The sequence below is a fragment of the Bombus bifarius genome, unplaced genomic scaffold (assembly GCF_011952205.1).
Source record: "Bombus bifarius isolate JDL3187 unplaced genomic scaffold, Bbif_JDL3187 scf7180000008494, whole genome shotgun sequence".
Classification (NCBI taxonomy): Eukaryota; Metazoa; Arthropoda; class Insecta; order Hymenoptera; family Apidae; genus Bombus; species Bombus bifarius.
This window is the reverse complement of record NW_022884684.1, coordinates 246,149-273,849: the sequence shown is the minus strand read 5'-3', so window position 1 is coordinate 273,849 and position 27,701 is coordinate 246,149. Positions and strand designations below refer to the sequence as shown.

Sequence of the window (27,701 nt, the reverse complement as noted above, 5' to 3'; positions counted from 1 at the left end):
CACAACGATGGCCAACTCCAAGGGAGGTCTATCAAACGCCCACAACCCCGTTCCTGTCTCTTCTCCGACATATATGTATATACATATATTGTGATATAATTCAAAATGCCTGTATAATTTATATTACAATCATAATAACTTTTATCAGGTTTTATCAACATTTGTTAATAAAAATTCACGTTTTCCTATTGATTGTAAATAATGAGTTAAAATTGGAATGATAATTGAAACTGATAAAAGGTAATGCATTGTTTATTTCATTTTTTGTATATTTGGAAGTAAATTGTCTTATGAATTTTTAACTAATTTTTTAAATAAAAAATGATAAATTTTCTTAACTAATTGTTGACATTTTATTGAAATATTCAATAAGATGAACCAACCTTTTTAACAATAAGAAGTGTTCTCTAGTGTATATGTATTCTATGTTTTTTCGACACGTATGAACGTACTGTTGTATATACGTATGACATGCATACTTAGTTTATTATTACATAATGTAATATCAATATTTTTCTATTAAAGACTTGATTCCAAGTTGTAAATAAATATGTATCAATTTTTAATGTCTTAATACATGAACAGTAGAAAATACTGACATTGTCCGAAGGAACAAAAACTTGAAGATTTTCGTGCGTAATTTTATGACGAACACTTTCGCAGTTAAGAAGCTATTTTTGAGTTGCGACTTTAGTACTTAGAACGATTTCTTTTAGTAATTGTAACAGTACTTTTAATTTCCCATATCTACCGTGGTTTCAATAGCCGAGAGTGCCATAAATAAAACAAATAATAATAAATGTGGTTACTTCCAAGGGGTAATTTATCTAATTGTAACAATTCCATTGATCGAGGGACACTCCGAAAAATTTCGGTGATCCTTACCTAAGTGAATTATTAAATACGAAGCCTTACGTTTTTCCCGCCCAGGATCTTCGGCACTTCGAGCGCACGGAAGAAGAATGAGCGAACCTGCTGATTGGCTATTTTCTTGCGTTCGATAAAAACCAATCAGCATGTATATTCCGTTTTGGGCCTTATTGGACGCCCAGTTGAAATTAGTAAGGAGGTTAGTTTCGTTTTTAAATCGTCTTATCGTCAACTTCTTTGAGCAGTCATAATCGTGGAATAAAGATTGTTTTACTCTCTTAGCATTTGGAGAGTACAATCCCAGTAGAGTTTTACATTTTGAATCAAATTAAGCTCTCAGCAATCTGAGGCTTAAATATCGTTTAACCGCACATAACGATCATTTGTAAATCTTACTTCAACAGTAGTCAAAGACAGTTCGAAATCTTCTCATCATCAGGGGAGAACAACACCCCTTAGTATCGTTGGCAGTTCTTCATTCGTTCATTCACTACTCTCACTTGTAAATAAGTTACCCAAGATTAATTCGGCGGGTAACAAGTGCAGTGCTGTGTCATCGTTATCGGACACACGTACGCACAGACATGGAGAATATAGCAGGAAATGAGGTTAGTTTTGTTTTCATTTCAAGGAAAATTATGTTAGTTATATATCAATTACTATAATGTTGATTTATATTTGAATTAAAATTTTACATAAATTTGTATTATGTTTCGTTGCGTATAAAGTACGCTTATAAACTGTAGTTTATTTATCTTAGTAATTTTCAATTATACACTTTGTAACAGACTCAACAAATAGCTCATCAAATGTCATCTTTAATGAATATGCCTCCAAATAATCATGGAGTACCAGGAATAGATCCTCCAAAAACATTACCTAGTTTATTAAGTCTAAAAGTAAGTCCGCCAAGTGAATTACAAAATCAGGCTTCATCGGATGATAATGGTCGAGATGCAGACAGTGATTCCATGAAATTACCAGCAGCTTTAGAACAAGCTCTAGCTTTTAAAACTGAAAGAGCTAAAGAAGTGGGAGCAGATCCAAATGATATAGTTTCATTAGGAAAGTCACCAAATCATGAAACTATAGGAGAAGATGTATCTCAGTTAGATGATGTCATACTTGAACCTGAAACAACAACAGAGAAAATAGATGTGAAGACCAATAAGACCAAAAAGAAGAAAAAGAAAAAGAGGAAGAAACACAATGGAAAGGAGGTGGAAAATAAAAAGGACAATGCAGAAAATGCAAAACCAAAAGAAGATTTGCCAGAAATTGAATACATTCAAGAAATTCCAACAGTTAATGACTTAGAACCAATGTATCGTCAATTTGCCAGAATATTTGAGGCATTCAAACTAACTGAACCTGAACCAAAATCTACAGAGGCAGAAAAGGGAGAACCAATAGGACAGTACCCACCAGTGACAACATTACAAACAACAGGTACTGTACCAAGTAAAGTACCACCATTGGATGATTTTGATGATGATGCAAATCAACAGCAACAACAGCAAGGAACTGGAGAGAATGGAGCTCCACGACTATCCAAGAGGAAACTGAAGAGGCTAACGCGTTTGAGTGTTGCAGAATTAAAACAACTTGTAGGACGACCAGATGTTGTAGAAATGCATGATGTTACTGCAAGGGACCCAAAACTTCTTGTACAACTAAAAGCCCACCGTAACACAGTGCCTGTACCCAGACACTGGTGTTTCAAAAGGAAATATTTACAAGGAAAACGTGGTATAGAAAAGCCTCCTTTTGACTTACCAGATTTCATAAAACGCACAGGTATTACAGAAATGAGGGCAAGTCTTCAAGAACGAGATGATACACGTACGTTAAAAGCTAAAATGCGAGAAAGAGCAAGACCTAAGCTTGGCAAAATAGACATTGACTATCAGAAATTACATGATGCATTCTTTAAATGGCAAACTAAACCTCGTATGACTATTCATGGCGATTTATATTATGAGGGTAAAGAATTTGAAACTCGATTAAAGGAAAAGAAACCTGGAGAACTGTCTGATGAATTGCGTACTGCCCTTGGCATGCCAGTAGGGCCTAATTGTCATAAAGTACCACCTCCATGGTTAATTGCTATGCAGCGGTATGGACCACCACCAAGTTATCCCAACTTAAAGATACCTGGTTTAAATGCACCAATTCCGGAAGGATGTGCATTTGGTTATCATGCTGGTGGTTGGGGAAAGCCTCCCGTAGATGAAACAGGTAGACCTTTGTATGGAGATGTATTTGGTATATCTCGTACACCAGGTGGAGATAATATGGATGAAGAAATAGATAGAGGTATGTGGGGTGAACCTGAATCAGAATCTTCTGGAGATGAAGATGAAGATGAAGATGCAGAGGAAGGTGGAGAAGGTGAAGGAGAAGGAAAAGATGGAGATGGAGATGCAAGTGGTTTAGTTACACCTGGTGCAGAAGGATTAATAACACCTAGTGGAATAACATCAATTCCGGCGGGATTGGAAACTCCAGAAACAATAGAATTAAGGAAAAAAAAAATTGAAAGCGAAATGGAAGGAGGTGATACTCCTGCTTTGTACACAGTTTTGCAAGAAAGACGAACAGAAGGTCTTGGAGCAAGCATGATGGGTAGTACGCATGTATATGATATGACTGGTGCAGCAGGAGGTCAAGCACCACCATCTGTAATTGCCGCACGACGTGGAGTAAGTGGGACAACATCAGATGGAAGAACGGAGAAAGATGGAGCTGTTGAATTAGCATTAGACCCAAGTGAATTAGACCTAGACTCTGAAGCAATGGCATCACGGTACGAAGAAACAATGAGGTCGCGACAAGCTCATTTAAGGAGAGAAGATTTATCAGACATGCTTCAAGATCATGTACAACGGCAAAAAGTAAGTATATTATTGGATATTGATAAATTTATAAATTGAATATTTATTAAATTAATTTTGCTTATCTCTCTCTTTACAGAGTAAACGCAAACGGCAACAAAGTCAAGATTCGAAAGCCTCCAAGAAATACAAAGAATTCAAATTTTAAGCATAATTAATTAAATGACATATTATATAAAAACAAAAATTACTTATTTAAAAAATATAGAAATTAAATATAGCGTCAGTACTTCTTGAATAATTGATTATTACCCTTAAATCATTATACATGATTTAGTATTATTGCTACTAAAGTACCCAATTTTACACAATTATATTTCAATTATCTTCTTACAGAATGAAATTTTTAAGTAGAAGATATTAGAAATATATTAATTTCTTTCAAAAGAAATATCTTTCAAAAGAAATATATCAATTTTCACTACATCAAATAAGAACAATTATATTTGCTTGATCACTTTATTATAAATAAATCGTTGATTTTATATACATATTTTATATTTTTTATACAATATGATCTTTTTTTAAATTAATATAAAATTTATGTTTATTTGGAGAGAACGTTATTAAAGGATATGAAAGATAATGCAATAACACTATAAGGCATGGAAGGAAAATTGCAATTGTGAATCTACTTATAGCACTACCAATATCTAACCAACTTCCTTGAGGAGTAACATAATACATGAGTGGTAAAGATAAGCAGTCTCCCAGTAAAAGCACTCCTAGAAAAATACTTGAAGATCCAAGTGTGTGACTTGTACATCCAATTAACATTAAAGGAATGCTTAGCTTTAAAAGTATTAACAGGAACATTGTAAAGGGAGAGAAAACTGTCACAAAATGACGAGTCCAAGACGGATCAAACGAACTGACACTCGCCATATTACCTGTTCCAAAGAAACACAGCAATGTATATAGCATCTATAATAAATTGTTCAGGATTGGTATTGAGAACAGTTTAATAATTCAATTTGAGTTTAAATCTTATATTAACAAAGGATACAAAGATTGCTGCTTTAAGCAACTCTTCTATTGTCAAAGGATTTTTAGTACTTTGATAAACTTGAATAGAAGACACATTAAATTGTGACCAACAGGATAGATGTAATGCAAGAATTATAAAAAAGAAAGGTTCGTAAGATGCAGATAATAAGACAAGTGGACAGAAAAGTCCCAACACGATTCCTTGCATTCTTTTTTTTAATTGCATAGGATAGGTAAAAATATATAATGGTGTCGTTGATAAAATCGTCCATGATATCCAACTTCGACCATCTATACATTCTAAGTATATTAGTCCTGTGACTATCAGTCGAAAAATTTCGACTGCTTTTCTATACCTTGAATGCATTTTTAATGCAACTATTAAAGTTACAACACATATACTAAGAATTCTGAAAACAATTTTAATTAAAGATTTAATTAATTAATTAAAAATATTTAATAAAAGAAACATTACGACTTAATGTCAATTTGAACTTACATGATGTAAACTCGAGGGTATGGTTCTACAACAGGTAATAGTGGAAAAATAGCTAGAGACAAAGCTGTCCAAAAAAATAGACTCTGAGAACTTTTTAACACTATCTTCTGAACAAGAGTAATAAATAACATTCCTATACTAAGAGCAAATCTATATGTTAAGCCAATGAACATTATTGTTAATAAAAAGATTATTCCTGTAATTATTGTCCAATAATATTTGCTTTTACAGACTTTTAATTTTACTGTGTATATAATTATACTTCGAGTAGCTAGCCAGAAAGAAATCATAGTTAAAAACGCATAACAGGGTAATCTCCAATTATTACAACCTGAAACTATTTTACTTAAAATTAGAACCAATAGTTTTTCAAATAATTATGTTATATATAAAATATCATACCTTTATGCATGATAAGTATCATAGTTACTAGAACTATAAATACACAATTTGTTATTAATAAAATAAAAGAATTAAGACGGGGCCGAATAACTCCAGTTATTTTAAAGAATAACAGTATTATCCACCCTAGCCATATTATAGACAAATATAATAAAAATCTTGTTCTTTGGTATTGTCGAAAATATAACAATGACTTTTTAGCTAGTTTAATTGTATTAACAATTTCTTTCAATTTCTCATTTAGATCTTCTGTTTCAGAATCTTTATCGAAAGTAGAAATTTTATTGTCTAATTCTATCTCTCGCCAATCAGCTAATCCATTATTTTCACAATTCATCTTATGATTTGCTTTTACTTGGTAAGTTAACTGTTTCAAATTATTTAACAGCGCATGATTTATGTATTTAAGATTATTAGTACTTAAATACTGCCATGGTAAAACACCCTGAAAAATTACATAAATAGCAAAAAGAATAACAAGTAATAAAATTTATATTATTATTATACTTCGTTGTTAATCGGAATTGGAGCACCAATCAAAGACGAAATCAGTGGTGTGATATCAACTTGTTCTACGTTTTGACGAAAATTAAATGCATTAATTCCTGCACCCCAAACAATTAATGGTGTTTCTGTTTCATCTGTAGAGCCACTTCCATGTGATCCCCAGTCAGTCATTCCATGATCAGATGTGAAAATATATGCAGTACTATTATCTCCAAAAAAATTTTCTGTCATTTGTACAACCTCTTCTATTTTCCAATCAACATAATTCATGTTATCAACATATTTTCTACATTCAAATGTAATTTAGAGCTAATGAAATTATAATCTTATTAAAAATATCATTCTGCTTTTGTATAAAAAATGTAAGTTAGCAAGTTTTGTATACCTAGAATGAGGTTTTGCTGTATGTCCTGTGGTATCACAGCCAAGAAGATGAAGGAATATGACAACGCGTTCAGCATTTTTAACTTTGTGGGCATCTTCTCTAAGCCAATCAATGTATTTGTCAAACACCCAAGAGTCTAAACGCCAAATTTGACCATGCATTATATCAAAATTTTGCCATTCAGGAGGATAACTATCGCCATGTACATTTTCTCCTGCACCTAATTTCACAAAAGATCAATCTGATTCTTTTAACATACATCATATTCTATTTCAAATATTTATGTATGTTGTGATACCCTTTGTGAACATAGGTATAATGTCAGGACTCCCCCATGCCCATGAGAGATAACTCTGATTAAAAACAGAATCAAAGTCAACAGGATTTTCTTTCCATCCTTTAAATATAGCACTAGGATCTTCATATAATCCTGCACAAATTGCAACAATGCCTGGTCTAGATTCTGTTGGCATTCTTGTATGAGATATACCCCAAGCACCTATATCTGTCATTATGTGTCTATGAACAAAATTACATTATTGCATGTATATATGCATATAATTTGTAATTTAGAATAAACCTTTATCTAAGAAATAATTTTTAATTACTTGAGAAATTTTGGTGGTGCTTCAATGAAGGTTCTGAATCTTAAACCATCTGCTACAAATAAGACCAATCTTTTCGCTGGTGCATTTCTTAAAATTGGTACATTTGGTAGTTCTTGAATAATGGGAGAATGAAAGTTTACATCAAGTACACCCCATAATAATATTAAATGTATTGCCAGACCCCATATTATAAATGAATAATTGTTATTAACTATATTGAACTTTTTATTATACATCTTTTCAATCAATAATTACGACTTCAATAAAAATAAGTTTTTCAAGTGTTCACTTCTTTCGAAAATCACTTAACCTATAAAATCAGCGATTTTAAACGTATAATTTTAATTATATAATTAATATTGACTTCCTATTACTTCATCCACTTTACTATTAACGATATTTTATATTATCTTTATAATTTTCTATTCTTTTTAATTCCAAACTTCTGAATGTAATGATAATTGTGAAATTATCACATAACCACACTTAACAGAAAAATTCTATGCATGAAGTTGATTTCATAGATAAATATCTGTATTTGATATTACAACATGTTTAACTTTTCGCTCAATACAAATACTCATAAACAAAAAATTATGAATAACATTGAAGATGATGTATTGAACGGTTTTTTTAACCTTTAAATATTACTAAAAAATGATTCACGTACACATGCATATAGCATACTTTTGTCACCAACAATGTACAGTATAGACGTGATATTCAATGCTTTTTCGTGTCTCATGTTTTGAAGGTCACCTGATCCCCATATCATTTCTGTGTCGCATGCGAGGTTATCAATTCAGTATAATAGTGGTTTGAATTAAAACAAAATTTTCCTATGGAATTAAAATAAGGTCAAAAAGGAAATGAGAGTGTTTAAGCTTATAGACCTGGTCGCTCCTAGGCTAGTGCTGCACTATGCGGTCAAGCGCTGAGGTCAAGTAAAGTTAGCATATACAAGAACCTATAAAATTAGGGATCTGCCCTGTTTGATTGCTCATGTAGAGACTATACTAATGATTATTACTAATAATAAATATATGACGAAAGTAAAAAATTAAGCGTAAATAAATGTAGAAAAAAAACTCTAGACAAAGCAATATCATATGTATAATATATATATATATACTCTAGATGTTTTTATAGCGAACATTAGAAAAAACGGAATTATTACTTTATTGTGTAAGGAAATACTAAAAGCGAATTCAAAATAGTCACATTTACAACACGTTCTGTAGATTCGGAAATGCCGAACTCGCGTGTTTATTAGTTATATCGATAAAACAGCAAGATGTCGATAACGCGACGTTACATATGTCACATTTATTTGTACCTCGTCGGTGATATAATCATTCACGAGTTATCTATGATAATTCCTATGCTTCCGTAGGAAATCTCAAAGGGTATAAAAAATACTCTAATTTTTTGGCAGATCAATATTTCATAACGTGAGATACAAAGTTCCATTTAATGTCACGTCTATTCTGTCTTTAGTTAATGCTATCGTGACACCACTATGGCTGTCTGCTATACTCTGAAATAATTTCAGAGGTGAGGTAATCATTTTGAATACAATGTGAGATTCATCTCACTTGCCATGACATCGTGACATTATTATATATTACGTTCTCTTTATTTATTCAACTAATATGTATATAACATATAATAATTACGATAAATATATTTATTGGAAAATCGTCTATATTTGTGACACGTTTTAAGCATGTTTCAATGTTTATTCATATATATGATTTCTAGGTTTTAATTAAATACAAACTGTGATTTTCTAATTGAAGTTGTACGAATAAAAAAGGTTGCAAAAATGGTAGTGGGTGTTTTTCCAGCTCTCAAATTGGGGGTTTTATTTGTTAAACAAATTAGTAAGCCCCTGGCCAAGTTTCTTGTTAATCAAGCAAAAAATCATCCTGTGTTTAGGACATATTTTATTATACCACCTGCACAATGTAAGTACAATAAATCTTTTTAAATAAAAGTACTTAAAAAATTATATGATTTGACTGTGATGTAATTAATATTGATATCATCATTAATAGTAACTATAGATACCTATTATAACCACATAATTATGTTTCATATTTTTATAATTTAATTACAGTTTACCATTGGGCAGAGGTAAAAGCTAAAATGTATATAATGAATCTTGGTAAGCCTACAAAAGTTGCAAAGTTGAATGAAACTATGGCTATAGAATTAGGAGCTAATTTGATGGGTGAGGTTATTATTTTTAGTGTTGCTGGTGGTTGTTTAATATTAGAATACAATCGCCAAGTAGCAAAAGAAGCAAGAAAAGAGGAAGCACGGCTTCAACAATTACAAACATTTATGGATGAGATTAGAAATTTGAATCAAGTGACATCTCAACAAGAAAGTCAGATTCAATATTTGCATGAAGCTATTCAGGAATTAGCAAAGCATACAAAGTATGAAGTGATTGCAAAGCCAAGAGTAAAGGAAACAAATTTACAAATGCAACAATTAAATGTTGATGAAAGCCAAAATGGTGTGAAATCAAAAAATGAGAAACCATCAATAATTGAACGTGCTATATTATATTATGAAAATAATGTAAAACCAGAAAAATTCAGTTAACTGAAATTTTACTTTAAATTTCATTAATGATTATGATAGAATAGGCACAACATAAATAATATTAAATGAAACAAATGAATTCATAATATTATAGTGTATATAAAAAATATTTCCCACAATATATACTTGACTTTATATATAATTAAAATCACATACAACACAATTCTATATTGGTATTTTGTACATCATTATGGAGAATATTCAGTATTTTCTATTTATGCTTATACATATAATTAATTCATAATTTATTATTTTCTTTATCAGCAATAATTTTCAAAAATACATACAGTTTCAGAAAAACAAAAGTAGTTTACATCTATAAAAGTGTTTCAAGTTTCACTATTTTAAATAGTGAGGTAATTAATCTATTTACATTCAATTAAATTGTATTATATGAAAAATAGAATAATAATAACAATGATAAAAACGAAATACATCTTAGCATATATATTTGTTAATTGTTCATAAAAATTGATTCATTTATTACTTTATGCTTATCCCTTCTTTCAACATTTTCTGTAATGTGTGAATTCTTGTCTCCAAATTTTCAAACTCGATTTCTATGGTAAAAAATTTTGGGGTTGATTATACAGTATGTCCTGTTTAACTGGAAACATGCGAATAATGCGAAAAAATGTGTAACATAAAAGATGATCTTGAAAAGTAAAGGTGATACTAAAATATTTAAATGGATATCTCCATTTTACATTACATACTCTGGTAGCTGACATTCAGATGTTTTCAAAATACTACAAACTCTTATCTTTTGCACCAACCACTATTGACATATCAACTTTAAAATTCGAAATTTTAAAATTTGTCCTGCAGGCATTGGAGTTGCCTGATATATACCACGGGGATATTTAAAGATATTTTTCATAATGCTACTATTAGTATGGCATTGCCAAAACACAAGGCCGCAGTTTTTTTAATGATTCCAAAGCAGTCAACTGAGAACAGTCACACTTGGATAATTCCCTGTATTGCTCTGTCGAATTTGAAAATTTATATCTCGTTAGCGGATGGTACAAAAGATACAAGTTCGTAGTGTTTTAAAAACGTCTGAATGTTATCTACAAGAACATGTTACAAAAAATGGAGGCGTCTACTTAAAAATGTTAATGTCACCTTTACAGGATGTTTCAAGGTTATCGTGAGGTCAAATAAGTAACAAAAAGCACAGTGTGTTCCCTTTGATACAACTTTCATCTGAAATATTTGTTCATATTTTTCCAGATATCCGAACATTTCCAGTTAAACAGGACATACCGTATATGAACTTTATAATTAAGCACAGATAAAATACTAACTTGAATTCTTTGTTTTATTATTATATACTTTCGAATTTCGGCAAGGAGATCGTTGAATTCTAATCGATTCTAATGAACTCCCTGTAGTTATCAATTAAATTATATTAATATATTATATATTAATAATCATTTTAGGAAAATTATACAAATGAAATTTTTGACATTAACTGATAGCTTTGATTTACACCTGGTGATAAACTAGAAGTTTTATTACGACTTGAAATCGAAGAAGATCGACTTCTGCTTCGTCTAAGCGTAGAAGATGTACGGTTATGACATTTTAATGCTGGACTACCATCTCCTGGTTTTCTATTAGCAGATGCAGTAAGTTGCTGTACTTTCAATAACAAAGCTGCATTTTCGGCTTTAAGTTTTTGAATTTGCATTTGAAAGGACGCACGTTCCTTAACAACATTATTTTCTAACGATTTAATTGATTCCAATAAATGTTTTAAACCTTTTCCTGAATAGTAAAATATACTTAGAACTTTTATCTACAAAACATCCAAGTATTTATTTCTACCTCCATTTTTAAGCCTATGATTTTCTTGTATAAGCTTTTGATTCGCAATTGTCAGTTGTTCAACACGTTTCTGAAAATCTCTATTTATTCGTGTAGATTGCGATCTTTCAAGTTCAGTTTGTAATTTCCTAATGGTAGCTTGTAATATCATAGGATTGGGTAAACCGCAATATTCCAAAGATAATGGATAATGGATTCTTAACAGAGTGAAGGCATATGTTTAATGAGTTTTAATTAAATGTAGTAAATTTACAAAATATACTTACCTATCAAATTCTACCGTGTACGTTAATATAAGATATCGACGATTATTTGTCGTATTATTCAAATTTGAACACGAACTGCGTTCAAGTTTACGGGCACGTAACAATTGTAAATCTTCGAATGTCAGCAGATCCAGAGTAATGGATTCGCTTGTCTGTAATTGAATTCCTTCTATTTTATTTAATTAATTGGATAATTTAAATACAAATGTTACTTTTAACAATCCAGATTGGAGCATAGCCACAAATACATCAAAATGTTTGTAATTTCCCGTTTTCTGCGTCAAATTTTCAATGTCTTAAAAATTGAGAAACACATAATTAGAAATAAAAAGCAAATCAAGTAATTGCATGAATATTAAAGTTCTAGTACATACAAAAAGAGATTCGAGATTTCTTAATATAACCTTAAAATAACATATTACATAAAATAAAAAAATGATAAAGAACAAACATGCAGCATCGTAAAAAGACTGCCAATTCTCGGCGGTATATTTATCGGTAATAGTAAGCTCCAAATTACGCTGACATCTCTTAAAAGCAGTAACTTTGATCTTTACAATGTATTCTTTGCCACTTTTAAAAGTATAACTTGTCACCAGAGATGGACCAACTTTGTTCATACTTAGCGACAGACATTAACGTATCATCGGATATCTGACATAAAAAGTTGTCGAATAAACTGGCAAAAATAGTTGTATTGAAATATAATAAAAAAAAAATTGTATCAGTGGACCGTGTTGAAATTTTACACTGATTTATACGCGAGAAATATGAGTTCAATATTAAGTACGTAATCGTCGCGAAGTAGCAGCGCGGTTGAAGATATAGTTGATGCGTAGCTGTCAGTGTGATGATAAGGTTCTGAGTCAAAGAATGAATTTGATTTATATCAGAGTTAAATAATTGAATCAAAAATATGTGGTCCTTCTTTTCAAGAGACCCCACCAAAGATTTTTCATATGAGATCGGTGAACCGGTTTCTAGTTTAGATGATAAGAGCATCTGGACACTGCATAGGGCTAAGAAAAAGGTACCATAACCTGATGCGGTAAAAATTCTTAGAAAATATTTCTCATTTTTAGGTATTCACTCAAATTTTATATTGTGTGTTTGAAAATTGTATTCTTATTATCCGAAATATCTTTTTGCAGGGTTCTACAGGAGGTGAAGATGTTTCAGTGTTCGTATTTGAATGTAAGACAGGCAATGAACATCTTTTGAATATAGCTCGTTCAGCGGTTAAAAGATTAAAAACACTTAGACATCCAAGTATACTTGCATATCTTGATAGTTTTGAGGTATAAAGATTTTATATTATAAAACATTGCATCAGTAATATGAATATACAATAATATAATTTGTCTTATAATTTCAGACTAATAAAGTAATTTATTTAGCAACTGAACGTGTAGAAACTTTATATAGTCGACTGATAAGGAAATCTGATGGTGATGATGAATCTAAAAGGGAACTATATTTTTCTTGGGGAATATTCCAAATTACTGTGCGTATAAAAAGTAAATATAATAATGTGTCATTTCACAATATATCATTACATATATATATATACATATGTATATATATATGTTAATAGAGAGCACTGAATTTTCTAAATAATGATGGTAACCTACGACACAACAATGTTAACTTATGGACTGTATTTGTTAATGAGGAAAGTGGAGAATGGAAACTTGGTGGAGTTGAATATATGACAGCAGTAGATACTGTTTACAGCGTATTACCATCAACATTCCAAGTATATTATCCTCTTGATATTAAGGAAAATGTAAAGCCAGCCACCAAATGGTAAAAAAGATTTATGAACAATTCAAACAAATTCATATTTCTATTTAATAATCATTACTGCTTAAAATTTACATTATTCTTATTACATATATACACACACATATTACAAAATTATATTTTAATGTAAAAAAATAATCCAATCGTATTTTTGTTATAGCTACAACTTATTTAATATGTAAAACTTTAACAAAATAATTGTCTTATTTGGTAAATAATAGAAAATAGTTATCTTATTCCTAAAGTTACACTACAATACTAGCTTTTCTATATGTAAACATTTAGGTTTATTGTTAACGCTAAGAAACTGATGAATAAATAAAAAAACAGCTCAGTTGACATGTGGGGACTTGGATGCCTGATCTGGGAAACATATAATGGTCCACTAACTTCAAATTCGCAACTTAAAGTCACTGATAAAGTATGTTTTCTGTATATATACAGAATGAATATTTATTTTGAAATTGAATTTGATATCTCTTAAATATCTATTTCTATTTTAGATTCCAAAACAATTGCAACTGATATATAGAGAATTGATCAGTAGCAATGAAGAAGGAAGACCGAATCCTGCAGATGTGATAGCACGTTGCCGCAGTAATGGTGGATTTTTTAAAAATGATCTAGTAGATGCGCTTTTATTCCTTGAGGAAATTCAAATGAAAGAAAGGGGAGAAAAGGGGCGATTTTTCTCACAACTTGCTGGTCAGTTGGAATCATTTCCGGATGGCGTTGGCAGGTATAAAATTTTACCACAATTATTGGCTGCCTTTGAATTTGGTGATGCTGGAAGTGCAGTATTACCTCCTCTATTACAACTTGGTTGCCAACTACCCGACGTCGAATATCAACGAAGAGTTGTACCATGTGTTGTCAAATTATTTGCATCCAATGATAGGGCAACAAGATTAAGATTATTGCAACAGCTAGATCGATTTGTTGATCATTTACAACCAGCAACAGTTAATGAAGCTATCTTTCCACAGGTAATTATAAATACTAATTGCTTTTTATTATGCAAAAATACAATTATACAAAAATTCAAGATGCTTTGATGTTATTTATTAATTACAGGTAGCCAAAGGGTTTTTAGATACAAATGCTGCAATCAGGGAACAAACAATAAAATCTGTTGTACATTTAGCACCAAAATTAGATTATAACAATCTTAATGTGGAAACATTAAGGTATTTTGCTAAACTTCAGTCGAAAGATGAACATGGCGGCATACGTACTAATACTACAGTCTGTTTAGGAAAAATTGCTCAACATCTTCATCCTCAAATTAGGCAAAAAGTAATTTCAATTTAGACATAAAAGTTATAAAGTGATATCTAATAGTGATTACAAATAACAACGTTATCGTAGGTGTTAATTGGAGCATTTATTCGAGGTACACGAGATTCCTTTCCACCGGCTAGAGCGGCGAGTATTTTAGCATTAGCTGCAACGCAGCAATACTTTTTACTACAGGAAGTTGCAAATCGTATTTTACCAGCTCTGTGCCCACTCACTACAGATGTGGATAAGGGAGTAAGAGATAACGCATTCCGAACTATTCGTGGATTTCTATCAAAACTAGAAAGAGTATCGGAAAATCCAGGATTACGTGAATCTATGGGTACTAAAACGATCACAGAGATTTTATTTATAAATGATCAACATAATTGATAATGTAAACGATATGATTTCAGAGGCTGATGTAAATACAGCTACACCAAGTCTTAGCAATGCAGCCGCAACATGGGCTGGCTGGGCTGTAACAGCAGTTACTGCCAAATTTTATCGCAGTCAATCGGATACACCTAAATCATCAAATCCGCATAACATATCTAGAATTTTACTAAACAAACCCGCCTCGTTAGGTATCTAATTTATATATATGTATATATTTTATTATACTACTATGAAACACTGTTTACATAAATATATGATAAAATTACAGAGCAAGCTAGCAGTTCGCAAAGTAGTGCTAGTACAACTGCCACGACAAGTAGTGCTACAAGTATGACGTCATTAGACCATGATCATGAACATGATTTACAGAATGCTACAAACGCAAATTCAGATTGTGATTGGGACTGGGATGCTGACAATTGGGGTGATATGGAAGAAGGACCTTCTAGTACATCAGGACATGGACTAAGTAATATTTCACCATCTTGTCATTCTCCTAAACCTAATGATCAGTGGACAAGCCTTGAAGAAGAACCAGTTTGTATTATTCGAAATTAAAGATATTAATATATTAGCATACCACATAAAATAAAAGAAGGGAAATCAAATATTTCGTTTAGGAGGAAGAAGCAGCACAGGATGTAGAAGATAAGAATGATTCTTCTGAGGTAGGTTGGGAGGATTCAGAATTTCAGCCTCTGGAAGATTTTCAACCATTAGAACATACACAATCAGGTATGTCTATATTTTTATAACTGTCACATTGATATAAACATTTAACTAATAATTTGAAATTAATTATTTTGCATAAGAAAATGCTGAAAGTACTAATACAATTAATGGAAACACTAAATTAGAAGAAGCAAGAAGAAAGCGTGAGGAGCGTAAATTAGCAAGACAAAGACAAATGGAAGCAAAGAGAGCGATAAAATTACGAAATAATGTCGCTGCTAAAAAACTCTAATTTAAATACCATAATTTAATGATTGCGTTCATGTATTTAACAAAAACAAGAATTAAAAAATGATGAAAGCGAAAAAAGTATTTTTTCTATTAATAACTAGTTGATATTTGTTAAAAATTAATTTTGAATTGTTTTTCTAACATTGTTTATTGCATTATTATATATTCTTATAAAGTATTATACATATGTCCAGTAAAATATAATTACAAATCAATACTTTTTTAACCTGTACATCCCATGTTATATTTATTAATTCATATTGAAATAATTTATTGACTATAAAATTTGTAAAAAGAGTAATAATTGTTTTTCAAATATTGAAAATGAAGCAATAAGAATCCCTGTTTAAAATCGAGGTATGCTGAAATTATGTAATGATTTAAACTATAAATTTTTTATAACAACTTTTAAGTATTGTTTTTTCTATTGTCATAAATGAGATTGTTCTGTATTGTTTTCAGTTGGAAATCTCATATTAAGATAATTGGCATTGCTAGGCTCGCGTTTAAAGCCTAAACTTTCATAGAATGGTATAAGATGATCTTTACAATCCAATGATAATTTATAGCATCGTAAATAGCGTGACAATTGTAATATAATTTTGATTACCAACTTTCCTAGATGCTTACCACGGTATTTGCTATTTACTACCACATCTTCTAAACGTCCTCTCTGTAACAAATTTCTCTTTCTTGTGGGAAAATCTTTATTTTATAAGAAATATCAAGAGAGTAAAAAACATACCACTGCACAATTGTGAATAAACTTTTGTTCTACAACTAATGTTGCAGTTGCAACTACTTTTTCAGTGTTTATATCTTCTATTACAATGATGTAATAGCTACCAGTATTTTTCATCATATGAAAACGATCTGTGTATTAGGAAATAAGATTAAACAGATTTTTATTACTATATCTCCTATACTCAACTTTATACAAAAGTTAACTTAAAAAAGACTTACTAAGAAATTGTTCTCTATTGATATTTCCGACTTCAGTTAATTGAGCCAAGAGCTGAAGAAAACCTTTCAAATAAATATCACAATGTTAACAAATAAACTACATTATTAGTGATAATAACTGTTTTATAATCTTTCTTTTACCTCTATCATAATCTTCTGATTTTAAAGGCCTAATTAATAAACCATCGATGTGTGACAAGGACAATCGATCCAATACACTCGAATTAAATAATTCGATCTCTGTATCTTCAAGACATCTTTCCTGTTAATATTCAATAAACCAAAAATTAATTAGTAATTAACATATTGCTTAAAAGATTAACGTAGTAACAACATTATGAATTCAGAGAAATCTTATACTTAGTAACATATTGTTTTTATCAAATCAAAATTATTTTTAAACTACACACAGACAACAAATGAAGTTCTTTAAATCCAAAAGTTAAGCTTAAAAATGAGAAGCATTTACAACCTCTATAGAACTCATGGCAAGTACACGCACAATTTCAGATTTATTATTATTCAATCGTGTTTGGGATAGATTCTCTTATCTTCCGCGCTCGTTCAGATTATACATATGGAGACCTTCACTAATATTTTAATTGATCTTATTGTAACATAAGGTGTCACTTTCACGCAACTACCTTCAAATGCCTTTATATTCTTATAATTTATTTCAAGGATTAACTTGATAAGTCCGCATTAAAAATCTACTTTCATTTATGATTGTATAGACTGTATCATGATAAGACAGATTTACGTGTTGATAAAATGAATTGTAATCTTATTAAAAACCATATTTTATTTACACATGTTATATATAATATTCAAATTATTTTTTATTTTCATTAATACCAGCTGTTTAATATTCATATATGTGACTACTTATTAATATATAAGTTATTGATAAAATTAATATTTAAACAGAACTTTATATAGAAATTTATATGATTCATTCATTAACGAGAAATAAAATATGTTCAGTGATTAACTTTTATTTTGTAGTTTATTTCAAAAATTAAAAAAATAAAAAATTAAAGTGGATTATTGGTTACTATTAATTACTAATGTTTTAGCAGATCTTTTTAGTTTTTTTCTTTAAATATGTCTGATTCTTAACCAATAAAATTTTAAATCTTGGACTACAATGGTAGATAATTGTGATTCGATACTTTTCGATATATTTTAGTAGGATGCTGGTTATATAATATTGTTCTATGGCTGTAACAATCATAGTTGATCCGTTTCGTCAGTTTGCTAAGATTGTGTTCTAAATTGATAAAAGGTAAATAATATTTTATATTTCATTTTGGTATTAAACATTCGGTAAATAAATGATTTTATGTAAATGTTAAAAAATATAAAAATCATATTAAAGCTATATGTAAAATATTAATATGCAAAAGTAACTCATTATTCGCGCTGTAAATGTAATTTTCGTACTATCGAACTTTAATTTTGTAATTATATTTGCAATCTCCGTAATAGAACAAATTATACAAATATAGAATTACACATATATTTGTCAGATACGTTCCATTCAGTTATAATCCAGTGAATCAGTTTTTATTAATCAAATTTCAAGTACGATACATAATATATATTTTCAGGATTCTTAAAAAATAAAAAAAATATTCTTTTTCATTATATAAAATATTATTATAAGCATAAAGTGTATTAATTATTACTTTATAAACTACAAACCATATGCTTTCTCTTATGGAATATTATTTTTTAATCATTTAAACATAGACACAAATAACAAACAATAAAAATTAATATCAAAATGAATATTAATAACAAACTATTTTTAGCCATGTCTGGAACACAAATGAAGTACCCATATTCACTGGCTGCAAAAATTAGACGATTTCCATTTCATCATTACATGTTTGTAGCAAAGAATGGTTGGGTACTTAGATATTGGGCAATTAGTACAATACTTTGTTTACCTCTGTTCTATAAATTCCATAAAATGAGTAAGTACAATACTTTGGAAAATCTATTTAATGTTATTTTAGTGTTTATATACGTAAGGATTAATCATTTCTTCTTGTTGTATTGCAGGTCATGCTCCAGAAAATGTGAAAAAATGGGAAGAGCTCCACAAAGAGCAATTTTCTGGGAAAATGCATCATTAAATTATAAATTAAGAACATTGTAGTATGATATGAAAGAGAAATATATACGAATACTTTCAAATTGTATATAAAAATTCTATTTAACTAGCTTCTGATTTATTATATAGTTTATTATAAACAAATTTCATTTGTAAATCTATTTTAAAAGTTTATTACCAAATTAATCGTATAAAACATACATGATTACAAAGAACTGCTTCTACTGCTGTACAATATAGAGATTAATGATAATTTGTACCGTAGATTTCATGTAGGGCCAGCCTAAAATTTGTAATTTTCAAAAAATATGATGATTATTGCGAAAAAGAAAAAGAGAAGCAAAAAGAAAGATAAGTACTATTAATATGTTAACAATTTAATAAAACCTAAAACAAAAATGATGAAATAAAATCCTGAAGTTTCTGTAGTTTTGTGTGCATATTTGAACCCCAGTAAAATCTACTTTATATAAATATAAGTAAAGACATAGTAACTGTGTTTGTATCAATATATAATTACTTTTATATGAATGCTTTTAGCATTCATAACAAAAGCTCTTAGTTTCTGTTACGCATGTATTAACTCTTAAACCATCAGTCATGTTACGCGTGATCGTACTTCACACTGCATATAGACGTACTATAAAAGGCAGGTAATATGTAACATTTTACATGAATTTTATATAAGTCAAATCTTTCAAAGTTTAGAATATATTTAGGTAACCCTCCAAATTTTTTTACTTAACTATAAAGATATATAAGATGTAATCAAATTAATAACGTTAAAATAATAAATAATTAATAATATAATGTAAAACTTTGTTTGATAACAAAAAATTTGTTTATAATAATACTAACTCAAAAGACTATTCTTGTACTGGCTCAAGCATATGAAAATAGTTCATTGCTTACGCGCTTGTTCATTTGCTTATAAAATGTTCTACATTAAACAGTAATTTCTACAAAATGGTATGCGAGAGCAATTGTACCATGCGTAAAATTCTACAAATAATACTGTGCATGCTTTTTGATATAGCAAGCCTAAGAAAAAGAGTTAATCGGGATATTTGATAATTAACATAGAAGAAAATATTTTAAATACTTCTAAGCTTGCATTTTATCACCTCTTTCAATAGATAAACTTCATAAATTCTATGCGTATTTTCTAATTTTCAGTAAACGAAATCATTTTTTTAGTAATATATACTTTACAGAGCATTTTTTGCTGAATTATGAATCTGCACACAATTCAACATCAGTGTACAAATTTAGCATCAAGGTACATTTAATTTACGTATTAGAAGTAAAAATTGATATTCAATAAATATAACGATTTCAAGAAAGTATTTTATCTCTATCTTGATTTTTGAATATTTTCTGCTTCTTCATCTTCGCTAACTGTGAGACCATTTTCTTCGAATTTTGGCTTCTTTGTATCTGGAGGTCGTAGTAATTCTTCACCATGTGTCGTCAATCCTAATTCTTTGCATCGTTTTTCATAGTACTTCAATAATCTGATACCTGCTCTGTATACGTAACTATTTTTAAAAAGACATAGCCTAACTTTCAAAATCTGTACTACTTTAAGTGTTCGGAAGCCAAAGATTTTGATCTTAAATGATTATTGTTCTGGTTTCTATTGCAATAATTTCTATTAGCTCTTTTTAACTTCAAAATATACATTTAAATTACTGCAAAATTTAGTTTAATAGTAGCAAATGAAATTTTTTCATTCATTCATAAAGCTAAAGATTGTGAAATATTTAATTGTTGCATATTTTGTTAGTTTCAATATTCATTAGTTACAAATGCATGCAATCCCACTTCTATCTTTTGGTATTAAAGATACAAATATCATTTAATAATATTAATAAATATACAATATAGTATAAAGATATTATTATTATTAGCACATATAAAGTTACTGAAACACTATACTTAAACACTTGCAATATGAACATAGCACATTAATCAATAGTATTAGTTAATCTCGCAATCTCTGGCGTCCGAACTTATGTAAAAAAATATTTGTGTTAGTAATACTCACTTGTAGACAGAACTGTGTTCTTCGTTATAAGCTTGACAATTTTCAAACACTAAATGACAATCACTGAAAAAATGTTCCAGTGTTTCATATTCATTATTATTAAGTTTATATTTAATTGTACCAAAATCCATAGGATTGGAAATAATATCATGATAATCTGGAACTTCATCTTTTGTAACAGGTGATAGGAAAGGCCACGAATCTCTGTGATGCCTAATGTCAGAAAGTAATTCCTGCAGTCTCCCCATACATCCTTTAATTGTTCCCTTATCTTCTTCTTGTTCAATTTCAGCAGCTCTTTTAGCTGCTCTTCTGGTTTGTCTTGGTTCTGTATCCTCTGAAGTACTGCTATCTGTATATATATAAATATGTATATATACAATTAAATACTGATATTAGGATGTAAACACTTCTAAAGTAGTTAGTTAATGGAAAATATTAAAAGAATTACATTGAATTAAGAAAAGTATAAATATATTTAAAGAAAGAAAGCAAATTCAATATGAATTTTAAATGTTCTGCTTTAATAGAAGCATAAGAACCATTTGCACATACATGCAACAAAGTTGATTAACCTTAATTTAGTAATAATGAACAAATGTATAAAGCAATCCTACATATTACATATCATTATACCAAGTATTACTATATTTGTAAAAAAAATCTGTATTCATACTAAGCAAAAGTGAATAGTTACAATACAGACCGTCCCAGTCTGTAGATTCTGTAGTGAGGAGGCTCTTGGCAAAGCCATGGATGCGAGAGCGTGCTGCTGCAGCGCACAGTCTCTCCTTGTCCCTTTCCCTTTCACGCCCCCTCACTAACAACATAATTAGAACTAAGAAACTGCTTTATTACATTAGTATTTAAATTAAAAAAATGTACTAAGATGTTAACACGAAATGATAATAAAATATTATGAGGTAGCGCAATATTTTCAAAGTTTGTTATAGCATTTCCTGCGACCACTAAATTTGCAAGTATATTATAATATTTACCATATCTTATGTTTGTCTTTCTGTCTTTCCTATCCTTGCAGTCTGAACAAACCCATCTTCCTCGAGGTGCTCTTGTTAACGGAGGTTCTATACATTCTACATGATAAAAATTTGAACATGTATCGCAGCTGATTAATTTTCCACCACTTTTACATATGCAACATACATTTATTTGTTGACTACCCCTGGAACATATATTAATTATTGAAAAACTTCTTCATCTAATACTCAATAATACTTATTATTTCTAAAAAATACCAAATATTTTATTATCAAAATGACACTTGCATATCATCATCACTATCTTCTTCTAATTCTTCATCAACTGAATCCCCTTCTTCCTCACTTTCAAGAACACGTTTTGCACGATTATGTCGAGTTTCTTTGGTTAATATTACATCCTCCTCTAATTCATCTTCAAATTTTTTTCTCTTTTTAATTTTCTCTTTTGGTTTTGTAGGTGGTTTACATACTTTACAATACCAATCTCCATCTGGTACACTCTACAAGTAAATATTTAATATCAAATATTGCAATATAATGGAAGCTAAAAATAAAAGGGTTAAGAAAATAATGTACATTTAGTTTTGGTTGCAAACAATATAAATGATGGCCTTTGTTGCACCCATCACATAGTAGCATTTTGTCGCCGTCTCGTCGTCGTCTACATATTCGACACTGAGCATTTAATGCACTTCTACTCCATGCAACACTATTTTCTAAAGTACTTAAATGTACAAACAATTGAGACCAACTCGCTGATGCCATAAGTGATTGTTCCCATTTTTCTCTGATGTCTTCACCAAACCATTTCTTATCTTTCTCAGTGGCACCTAACGGTTTTTGTAAGTACTTTTGCTCAATAGCGTGAGATAACTGTAAAATAGCACAAGCCATTTGTTTAATGGCTAACTGCTGATTAGGATCTGGGAGTATTTCATTTTCACTTGGTGGACCTAAATATTTTCCTGCATCTTTATAAGTTTTTGTATTAATACTTCCAACTTCTGAATCTGGAGTTCCAGGTCTGCTATGCTTTGTTTCATTTTTGATTTTGTCTAAAGACGTATTAGAAACAATATCTGCTTCAATTTCATTTGTACCATACACTAATTTATCACATTGTTTATCATATTTCCTGTTATTTATTGCGTGCCTCCATATTTCACGATCATTAACTTTCAAATTCCCTAAAGCCCCTCCTTTCACTCTGTCTTCAAAATCTAGGATATAATCTCTTAGAGTCAATTCTAAAACAATATTGACTGCCATTTCTGAAGGAAAATTTAAGTTGGCATTTTCGTATCTATTCTTTTTTGAAATCCTATTAGGATGCACTTTGATAGGTTCTGAAAACTGTATCGAAAATTTACTCGCAATGTTTACTCAATAGTAATTTTAAAAGATAAGATATCTATCTGAAATACTTACTACTTCAGGATTAAGTTTATGTCTAGGACATTCCTCAATCACAGACATTAAACTTGGCATTTCTTGTATAATATTATTTCTGAGTTCACCTTCTCTAATTCCTCGTTTACTTAAACCATTTACTAAAGCTTCTATATCTTCCGGCTTTCCAAAGAAACTCCATTTTAGTTCTGATCTCTTGCAATGCACAGGACATTCTTTGTCTCCTGTACAGGCCATTAAATTTTTTCTAATATCAAATAATTCTTGTTTAAACTCTTTCCGAGATATATCTTTTCTTGGAGACTTAAGAATATTTTTGTCAGAGAATGAAACTTTTTTAGGAGACCTTTTTGCTTTTTTAAAACTATTTTCTTTATCACTAAATTCATCTTCAAATTTATTTTTTAAATATGCATGCATAGCTTCTGTATCTAATAATTCTGGTTGATAAGGTGTACCATCAGGAATGCAATTACCAGACCACCATTCATCATTCTCTACAAATATTCCTATAAGAAAAACAAAGAAAATTTACAAACATTTTTTATTAATTGAATAATATAGAAACATGAAGCTCTACCTGGTATTGATAAAAATCTCCAATATCTACGATGAGCTCTATCAGAACCTAAATAAACCATCATTTTATTATCTCTGGATGCTTCCTGAAGTTCTTTTAATTTATTCTCATATTCTTCTTTCTTTTTTTCCTCTTCACAACTACCACGCGTAACTTTCTTTGGTATTTTACCATCATTATCTTTTTCTCGATCTCTCATTCTTTCTTTTTCTTCTTTTTCTTTCCTTTGTTCAGCTATTAAGAAAGACTTCAATTCTTTCTTTGCTTGATGAAGTTTTTCACGTCTTTCTTCTATTACATCTCGTATCGAAGCGAAAGTAAGCAACTGATTTATCAAACATGTAGCTACTTTTAACTTTTCACCTAACTCAAATTCATGAACACTACAATGACCTAACAATCTTAAAATGTATGTCTCGTTTATTCTCATAAACAGTGCAGGATCATCTTGATTTGTATAACCACCTAAAGAAATTAGGATTAAATATAATATTCGTTAATGGTTTGGTTTAGCATAGTTACATATATATATATGTATGTATAGGTATATATATATATATATATATGTACCTCTTTGAGAATATCTCCACTTAGTAGCAACATCGCCAATTCGCCCTCCAGAGCACAATAAGTGTTGTCTTAGAATTTCACTTAAAGTTACATGATCTAATGTCAATTCAGATAATTTGCAACCTTGGTGCACCTGACTCCAACTAGATGCTATAGTGGAAAGTTTTACAGCCTTTGTCATTGATGATGCTCCTTCATTCGTGCTAATATCATTTGTTATGTCAGATGCTTGAGCATGAATTTCATCGTCTTCATCTGTTTGATATTTAAAAATGTTTGCTAATAACAATTGTAGAAGGTCACTCCAAGGTCCAGATGTTTCTTTTAATAATAGTGCTTTTTCCAGTAGATCTAAAGTAAAACCATTTGGGAAATATGCACTAACTTCCAGTTCTTCATTAAAAAATTCTAAAAATTCTAGAATCATTACACTGTCGCCAAATTTTTCATTAGGTATGCTACTTTTGACTGGCGTAGCTTCTGGGATAGGAGAAAGATCTTCACATTCAAGATCCTCCCTTGGCTTATTCCATTGTCTTATATATGCAGCTAAAGCTGCTGATTTTTGTTTTTCCTCCTTTTTACGTTCATTTTGCAATACTCTTTCTTCTTTACGTTTTGCTTTTTCTTCAAGGGCTTTTGCCTTAAGGTCTTCCTTAAATTTCCCATTCATCCTATTTAAAAGTTTTGTAATTTTAATATATTTTTAATAACTAGACAGTGCAAAGTGCCTTTAATTTAATATATATCGTTTTACCTCGGTTTGCGAAATTTTTTTATATCCACTCCTCCTTGATTCACTTTTTTTAAAGGGTTAGGTTTTTCTATTAACTTCTGTTTTGATACATCTGTAGTAAGAAATTTATCTATTGATTCCTGTTTATGTTTAACAGGCTTTTTAATACGTGATGTAAAGTCTGGAGGAGGACCAGCAAATATGGTATCAAAACGTACTTTATTAATCCCATATTTTTGTAAAACACTATCCTAGAAATGCAGAAAAATTTTCTCCATCAATATATTCACAAAATTTGTGTGTTATTGCTATTAATATACTAACTTTAATAATCCATATTCCACTTTCATTCTGTTCACATAACTGACGTAAAAAAATTTTATTACGCTCTTTACTGTAATGTTGCTTCCTTCTTCTCACTTGTGCTGCTTCCACTATCATGAGTTGGCTAACATCAGAGTCTCCAGAGTCTAATTGTTCCACTTCATAACGAAATAATTTTGCCGGTGGATGATACTGTTGTTCTTGTGGGCTCCTATGTAATAAACTTAAATTACAATAATATGAATGCACATACACACATTCTTCATTTATATAATATAGATAAATATTATACCTGTTGTTTTCTTTGTTATATAATTTAATTTGTTGTTCTGAGGGTGCAATAACTTGAAGAACATGACAATCACACCAAGAATCCTCTGTAAAACTTGCTTCTACCATTTCACCAACAAAATAACGATCCCTTGCAAATTGATACACATCCTCTATCATTTCCTTAAAGGATGATCTGTTTGTTTTACTGGCAAGATATAATATAGGTATACGTAGCTGTAATATAAAACACACAATCAACAAATCTAATATTTTAATAATGTAACACTAAATTTTTAATGAAATATCGCACCTCCATAGGAAATTCTTTAAGGCTTCTTTTTGCATTTTCTTCACATTGTAAAGCCTCCTCAAAGGTCATGTTAGTTCTGCCAGTTATACTACATGACCATATAAGTGAGTTACATAAAATAATCCTCTCACAAAATTCACTGTAATCATAAAATATGTTATAACACCCTAAATGCAATGTTATTAATATCAATGAATGTAATAACATTTTTCTAAAAGTGGATAGCAGATTTACATATTATTGCAAAGATGAAAATAAACGCTTAAAAAACACGGATGTAAATATGTAATAGAGTAACAAAATAAAACTGAGATAATTTAATCTATGATCTTTTCGAAATTATCATGCAAGATTTAACTAATGACGGTAGATAAAATGTACGTGTATGATCTAAATGTTTCTTATAATATACGTTTCAGCTTTATCTATTCAGTATAGAGCAAAAGGATATACAATAACAAATCATTAACTAGCACGTCGACATGTATTATTTACGAGAATAGCTTCAAGGAAGCAAGATAATGTTGAAAGAATACGAGATATTCATGACTGAGAAGTTGCATTAACGAAACTGCAGAATATGTTTCGAACTTATCTCAGCTGTCATGGTCTTACTTGTAGTCCTTGAAAATTTCATTGGTAACCTCACAGTGAAAAACTTCGTCGTCGTCTTTAAAATCTGATGAAACGTGAAGACGTTGGAACGGCTGTTTACGAAGAAGCGGCATGTCGACTCTTGGTAAATCTTCGTTTACGATTCTAACAAATTATAATCAATTCTACGTCGAAGATAGTGCTATACTTTTTCCGAAACACCGAGAGACACATGCAACACACGCCAACTCTTATAAACGCGTTTAAAGTTTCAACTGCTTTTTAATTTCCCCTAGAACTTGTTGCGATTTACTTGATTTGAAATTTTGTTTATTTATACGCACTGAACATAAAACTTTGATATCGTTTCACGAAACATTTCGAGTCTCATGACAAAGCACGATTTAACGGTGCTCGTGGAAGCGCGCATTCACATCTGGCATCTCAAAGCCGGAAACCAATAAAAA

General features: G+C 30.1%; 8 protein-coding genes across 24 annotated transcripts; 4 read left to right on the top strand and 4 right to left on the bottom strand.

Moving 5' to 3' along the window:
- Nucleotides 1-230: 230 nt before the first annotated feature.
- On the top strand, nt 231-19,700 carry LOC117213102. Of its 5 annotated transcripts, XM_033458414.1 has the most exons (4): nt 18,469-18,559; nt 18,591-18,596; nt 19,085-19,249; nt 19,338-19,700. In XM_033458414.1, the coding sequence occupies exons 3-4, from the start codon at nt 19,087-19,089 to the stop codon at nt 19,409-19,411; spliced, it is 237 nt and encodes a 78-aa protein (XP_033314305.1). In that variant the 5' UTR covers nt 18,469-18,559; nt 18,591-18,596; nt 19,085-19,086; the 3' UTR covers nt 19,412-19,700. The 5 variants fall into 5 exon arrangements, with proteins under 5 accessions (XP_033314308.1, XP_033314304.1, XP_033314306.1 ...); XM_033458417.1 differs by lacking the exons at nt 18,469-18,559; nt 18,591-18,596 and adding an exon at nt 231-240; XM_033458413.1 differs by lacking the exons at nt 18,469-18,559; nt 18,591-18,596 and adding an exon at nt 17,599-17,758.
- On the top strand, nt 529-3,991 carry LOC117213098 (splicing factor 3B subunit 2). 3 transcript variants are annotated; one of them, XM_033458405.1, is made up of 4 exons: nt 529-632; nt 931-1,478; nt 1,659-3,764; nt 3,844-3,991. In XM_033458405.1, exons 2-4 carry the CDS (start codon nt 1,455-1,457, stop codon nt 3,910-3,912), a joined length of 2,199 nt encoding a protein of 732 aa, XP_033314296.1. In that variant the 5' UTR covers nt 529-632; nt 931-1,454; the 3' UTR covers nt 3,913-3,991. The 3 variants fall into 3 exon arrangements, with proteins under 3 accessions (XP_033314296.1, XP_033314298.1, XP_033314297.1); XM_033458406.1 differs by lacking the exon at nt 529-632 and having other exon boundaries at nt 926-1,069; nt 1,275-1,478; XM_033458407.1 differs by lacking the exon at nt 529-632 and having other exon boundaries at nt 925-1,478; nt 1,659-3,768; nt 3,844-3,946.
- LOC117213096 (GPI ethanolamine phosphate transferase 1-like) lies at nt 4,215-12,519 on the bottom strand. Of its 5 annotated transcripts, none has more exons than XM_033458398.1 (12): nt 12,316-12,519; nt 12,077-12,159; nt 11,865-12,016; nt 7,445-7,462; nt 7,153-7,398; nt 6,843-7,063; nt 6,545-6,764; nt 6,160-6,445; nt 5,653-6,097; nt 5,251-5,587; nt 4,771-5,161; nt 4,215-4,688 (listed from the first exon to the last, which is right to left on the bottom strand). In XM_033458398.1, exons 1-12 carry the CDS (start codon nt 12,482-12,484, stop codon nt 4,269-4,271), a joined length of 2,988 nt encoding a protein of 995 aa, XP_033314289.1. In that variant the 5' UTR covers nt 12,485-12,519; the 3' UTR covers nt 4,215-4,268. The 5 variants fall into 5 exon arrangements, with proteins under 5 accessions (XP_033314289.1, XP_033314290.1, XP_033314292.1 ...); XM_033458399.1 differs by having other exon boundaries at nt 4,269-4,688; nt 12,239-12,457; XM_033458401.1 differs by lacking the exon at nt 12,077-12,159 and having other exon boundaries at nt 4,269-4,688; nt 12,316-12,458.
- On the top strand, nt 8,542-9,851 carry LOC117213099 (putative OPA3-like protein CG13603). Of its 2 annotated transcripts, none has more exons than XM_033458409.1 (3): nt 8,542-8,711; nt 8,914-9,119; nt 9,272-9,851. In XM_033458409.1, exons 2-3 carry the CDS (start codon nt 8,978-8,980, stop codon nt 9,763-9,765), a joined length of 636 nt encoding a protein of 211 aa, XP_033314300.1. In that variant the 5' UTR covers nt 8,542-8,711; nt 8,914-8,977; the 3' UTR covers nt 9,766-9,851. The 2 variants fall into 2 exon arrangements, with proteins under 2 accessions (XP_033314300.1, XP_033314299.1); XM_033458408.1 differs by having other exon boundaries at nt 8,543-8,706.
- LOC117213101 lies at nt 11,072-11,866 on the bottom strand. Its single transcript, XM_033458412.1, has 2 exons — nt 11,599-11,866; nt 11,072-11,538 (listed from the first exon to the last, which is right to left on the bottom strand). Exons 1-2 carry the CDS (start codon nt 11,747-11,749, stop codon nt 11,216-11,218), a joined length of 474 nt encoding a protein of 157 aa, XP_033314303.1. The 5' UTR covers nt 11,750-11,866; the 3' UTR covers nt 11,072-11,215.
- Nucleotides 12,709-16,368, top strand: LOC117213097 (N-terminal kinase-like protein). Its single transcript, XM_033458404.1, has 12 exons — nt 12,709-12,894; nt 13,016-13,162; nt 13,240-13,368; nt 13,459-13,670; nt 13,998-14,088; nt 14,171-14,653; nt 14,742-14,963; nt 15,036-15,288; nt 15,362-15,532; nt 15,613-15,881; nt 15,965-16,079; nt 16,157-16,368. Exons 1-12 carry the CDS (start codon nt 12,781-12,783, stop codon nt 16,306-16,308), a joined length of 2,358 nt encoding a protein of 785 aa, XP_033314295.1. The 5' UTR covers nt 12,709-12,780; the 3' UTR covers nt 16,309-16,368.
- LOC117213100 (probable glucosamine 6-phosphate N-acetyltransferase) lies at nt 16,526-18,036 on the bottom strand. Its single transcript, XM_033458411.1, has 5 exons — nt 17,743-18,036; nt 17,412-17,532; nt 17,271-17,333; nt 17,053-17,180; nt 16,526-16,980 (listed from the first exon to the last, which is right to left on the bottom strand). Exons 1-5 carry the CDS (start codon nt 17,755-17,757, stop codon nt 16,738-16,740), a joined length of 570 nt encoding a protein of 189 aa, XP_033314302.1. The 5' UTR covers nt 17,758-18,036; the 3' UTR covers nt 16,526-16,737.
- LOC117213094 (bromodomain adjacent to zinc finger domain protein 1A) lies at nt 19,547-27,691 on the bottom strand. Of its 6 annotated transcripts, none has more exons than XM_033458392.1 (14): nt 27,256-27,691; nt 26,641-26,779; nt 26,350-26,564; nt 26,058-26,280; nt 25,755-25,984; nt 24,998-25,671; nt 24,428-24,892; nt 23,866-24,356; nt 23,014-23,790; nt 22,723-22,937; nt 22,435-22,619; nt 22,143-22,256; nt 21,437-21,788; nt 19,547-20,927 (listed from the first exon to the last, which is right to left on the bottom strand). In XM_033458392.1, exons 1-14 carry the CDS (start codon nt 27,366-27,368, stop codon nt 20,744-20,746), a joined length of 4,377 nt encoding a protein of 1,458 aa, XP_033314283.1. In that variant the 5' UTR covers nt 27,369-27,691; the 3' UTR covers nt 19,547-20,743. The 6 variants fall into 6 exon arrangements, with proteins under 6 accessions (XP_033314283.1, XP_033314285.1, XP_033314284.1 ...); XM_033458394.1 differs by having other exon boundaries at nt 19,547-20,915; XM_033458393.1 differs by having other exon boundaries at nt 26,058-26,268.
- Nucleotides 27,692-27,701: the final 10 nt, after the last annotated feature.

Excerpts from the sequence above, each read along its gene's own strand:
- LOC117213098 (XM_033458405.1), top strand. The coding sequence starts at position 1,455 with ATGGAGAATATAGCAGGAAATGAG. Across the intron at positions 1,479-1,658 it reads AGAATATAGCAGGAAATGAG|ACTCAACAAATAGCTCATCA; the intron begins GTTAGTTTTGTT and ends ACTTTGTAACAG. Across the intron at positions 3,765-3,843 it reads ATCATGTACAACGGCAAAAA|AGTAAACGCAAACGGCAACA; the intron begins GTAAGTATATTA and ends CTCTCTTTACAG.
- LOC117213099 (XM_033458409.1), top strand. The coding sequence starts at position 8,978 with ATGGTAGTGGGTGTTTTTCCAGCTCTCAAATTGGGGGTTTTATTTGTT. Across the intron at positions 9,120-9,271 it reads TATTATACCACCTGCACAAT|TTTACCATTGGGCAGAGGTA; the intron begins GTAAGTACAATA and ends ATTTAATTACAG.
- LOC117213101 (XM_033458412.1), bottom strand. The coding sequence starts at position 11,749 with ATGATATTACAAGCTACCATTAGGAAATTACAAACTGAACTTGAAAGA. Across the intron at positions 11,539-11,598 it reads TCATAGGCTTAAAAATGGAG|GAAAAGGTTTAAAACATTTA; the intron begins GTAGAAATAAAT and ends TTTACTATTCAG.
- LOC117213096 (XM_033458398.1), bottom strand. The coding sequence starts at position 12,484 with ATGAACAAAGTTGGTCCATCTCTGGTGACAAGTTATACTTTTAAAAGT. Across the intron at positions 12,160-12,315 it reads GTCTTTTTACGATGCTGCAT|ACATTGAAAATTTGACGCAG; the intron begins GTTTGTTCTTTA and ends TCAATTTTTAAG. Across the intron at positions 6,765-6,842 it reads TATACCTATGTTCACAAAGG|GTGCAGGAGAAAATGTACAT; the intron begins GTATCACAACAT and ends TTGTGAAATTAG.
- LOC117213097 (XM_033458404.1), top strand. The coding sequence starts at position 12,781 with ATGTGGTCCTTCTTTTCAAGAGACCCCACCAAAGATTTTTCATATGAG. Across the intron at positions 14,654-14,741 it reads ATGAAGCTATCTTTCCACAG|GTAGCCAAAGGGTTTTTAGA; the intron begins GTAATTATAAAT and ends TATTAATTACAG. Across the intron at positions 15,882-15,964 it reads CAAGCCTTGAAGAAGAACCA|GAGGAAGAAGCAGCACAGGA; the intron begins GTTTGTATTATT and ends TATTTCGTTTAG.
- LOC117213102 (XM_033458413.1), top strand. The coding sequence starts at position 17,725 with ATGAGAAGCATTTACAACCTCTATAGAACTCATG. Across the intron at positions 17,759-19,084 it reads CAACCTCTATAGAACTCATG|CCATGTCTGGAACACAAATG; the intron begins GCAAGTACACGC and ends AACTATTTTTAG. Across the intron at positions 19,250-19,337 it reads CTATAAATTCCATAAAATGA|GTCATGCTCCAGAAAATGTG; the intron begins GTAAGTACAATA and ends GTTGTATTGCAG.
- LOC117213100 (XM_033458411.1), bottom strand. Across the intron at positions 17,181-17,270 it reads CAATAGAGAACAATTTCTTA|ATCGTTTTCATATGATGAAA; the intron begins GTAAGTCTTTTT and ends CCTAATACACAG. Across the intron at positions 16,981-17,052 it reads TTATTCACAATTGTGCAGTG|AGAGGACGTTTAGAAGATGT; the intron begins GTATGTTTTTTA and ends AATTTGTTACAG.
- LOC117213094 (XM_033458392.1), bottom strand. The coding sequence starts at position 27,368 with ATGCCGCTTCTTCGTAAACAGCCGTTCCAACGTCTTCACGTTTCATCA. Across the intron at positions 24,893-24,997 it reads GTGGAGATATTCTCAAAGAG|GTGGTTATACAAATCAAGAT; the intron begins GTACATATATAT and ends TAATTTCTTTAG. Across the intron at positions 21,789-22,142 it reads AGAATCTACAGACTGGGACG|ATAGCAGTACTTCAGAGGAT; the intron begins GTCTGTATTGTA and ends ATATATATACAG.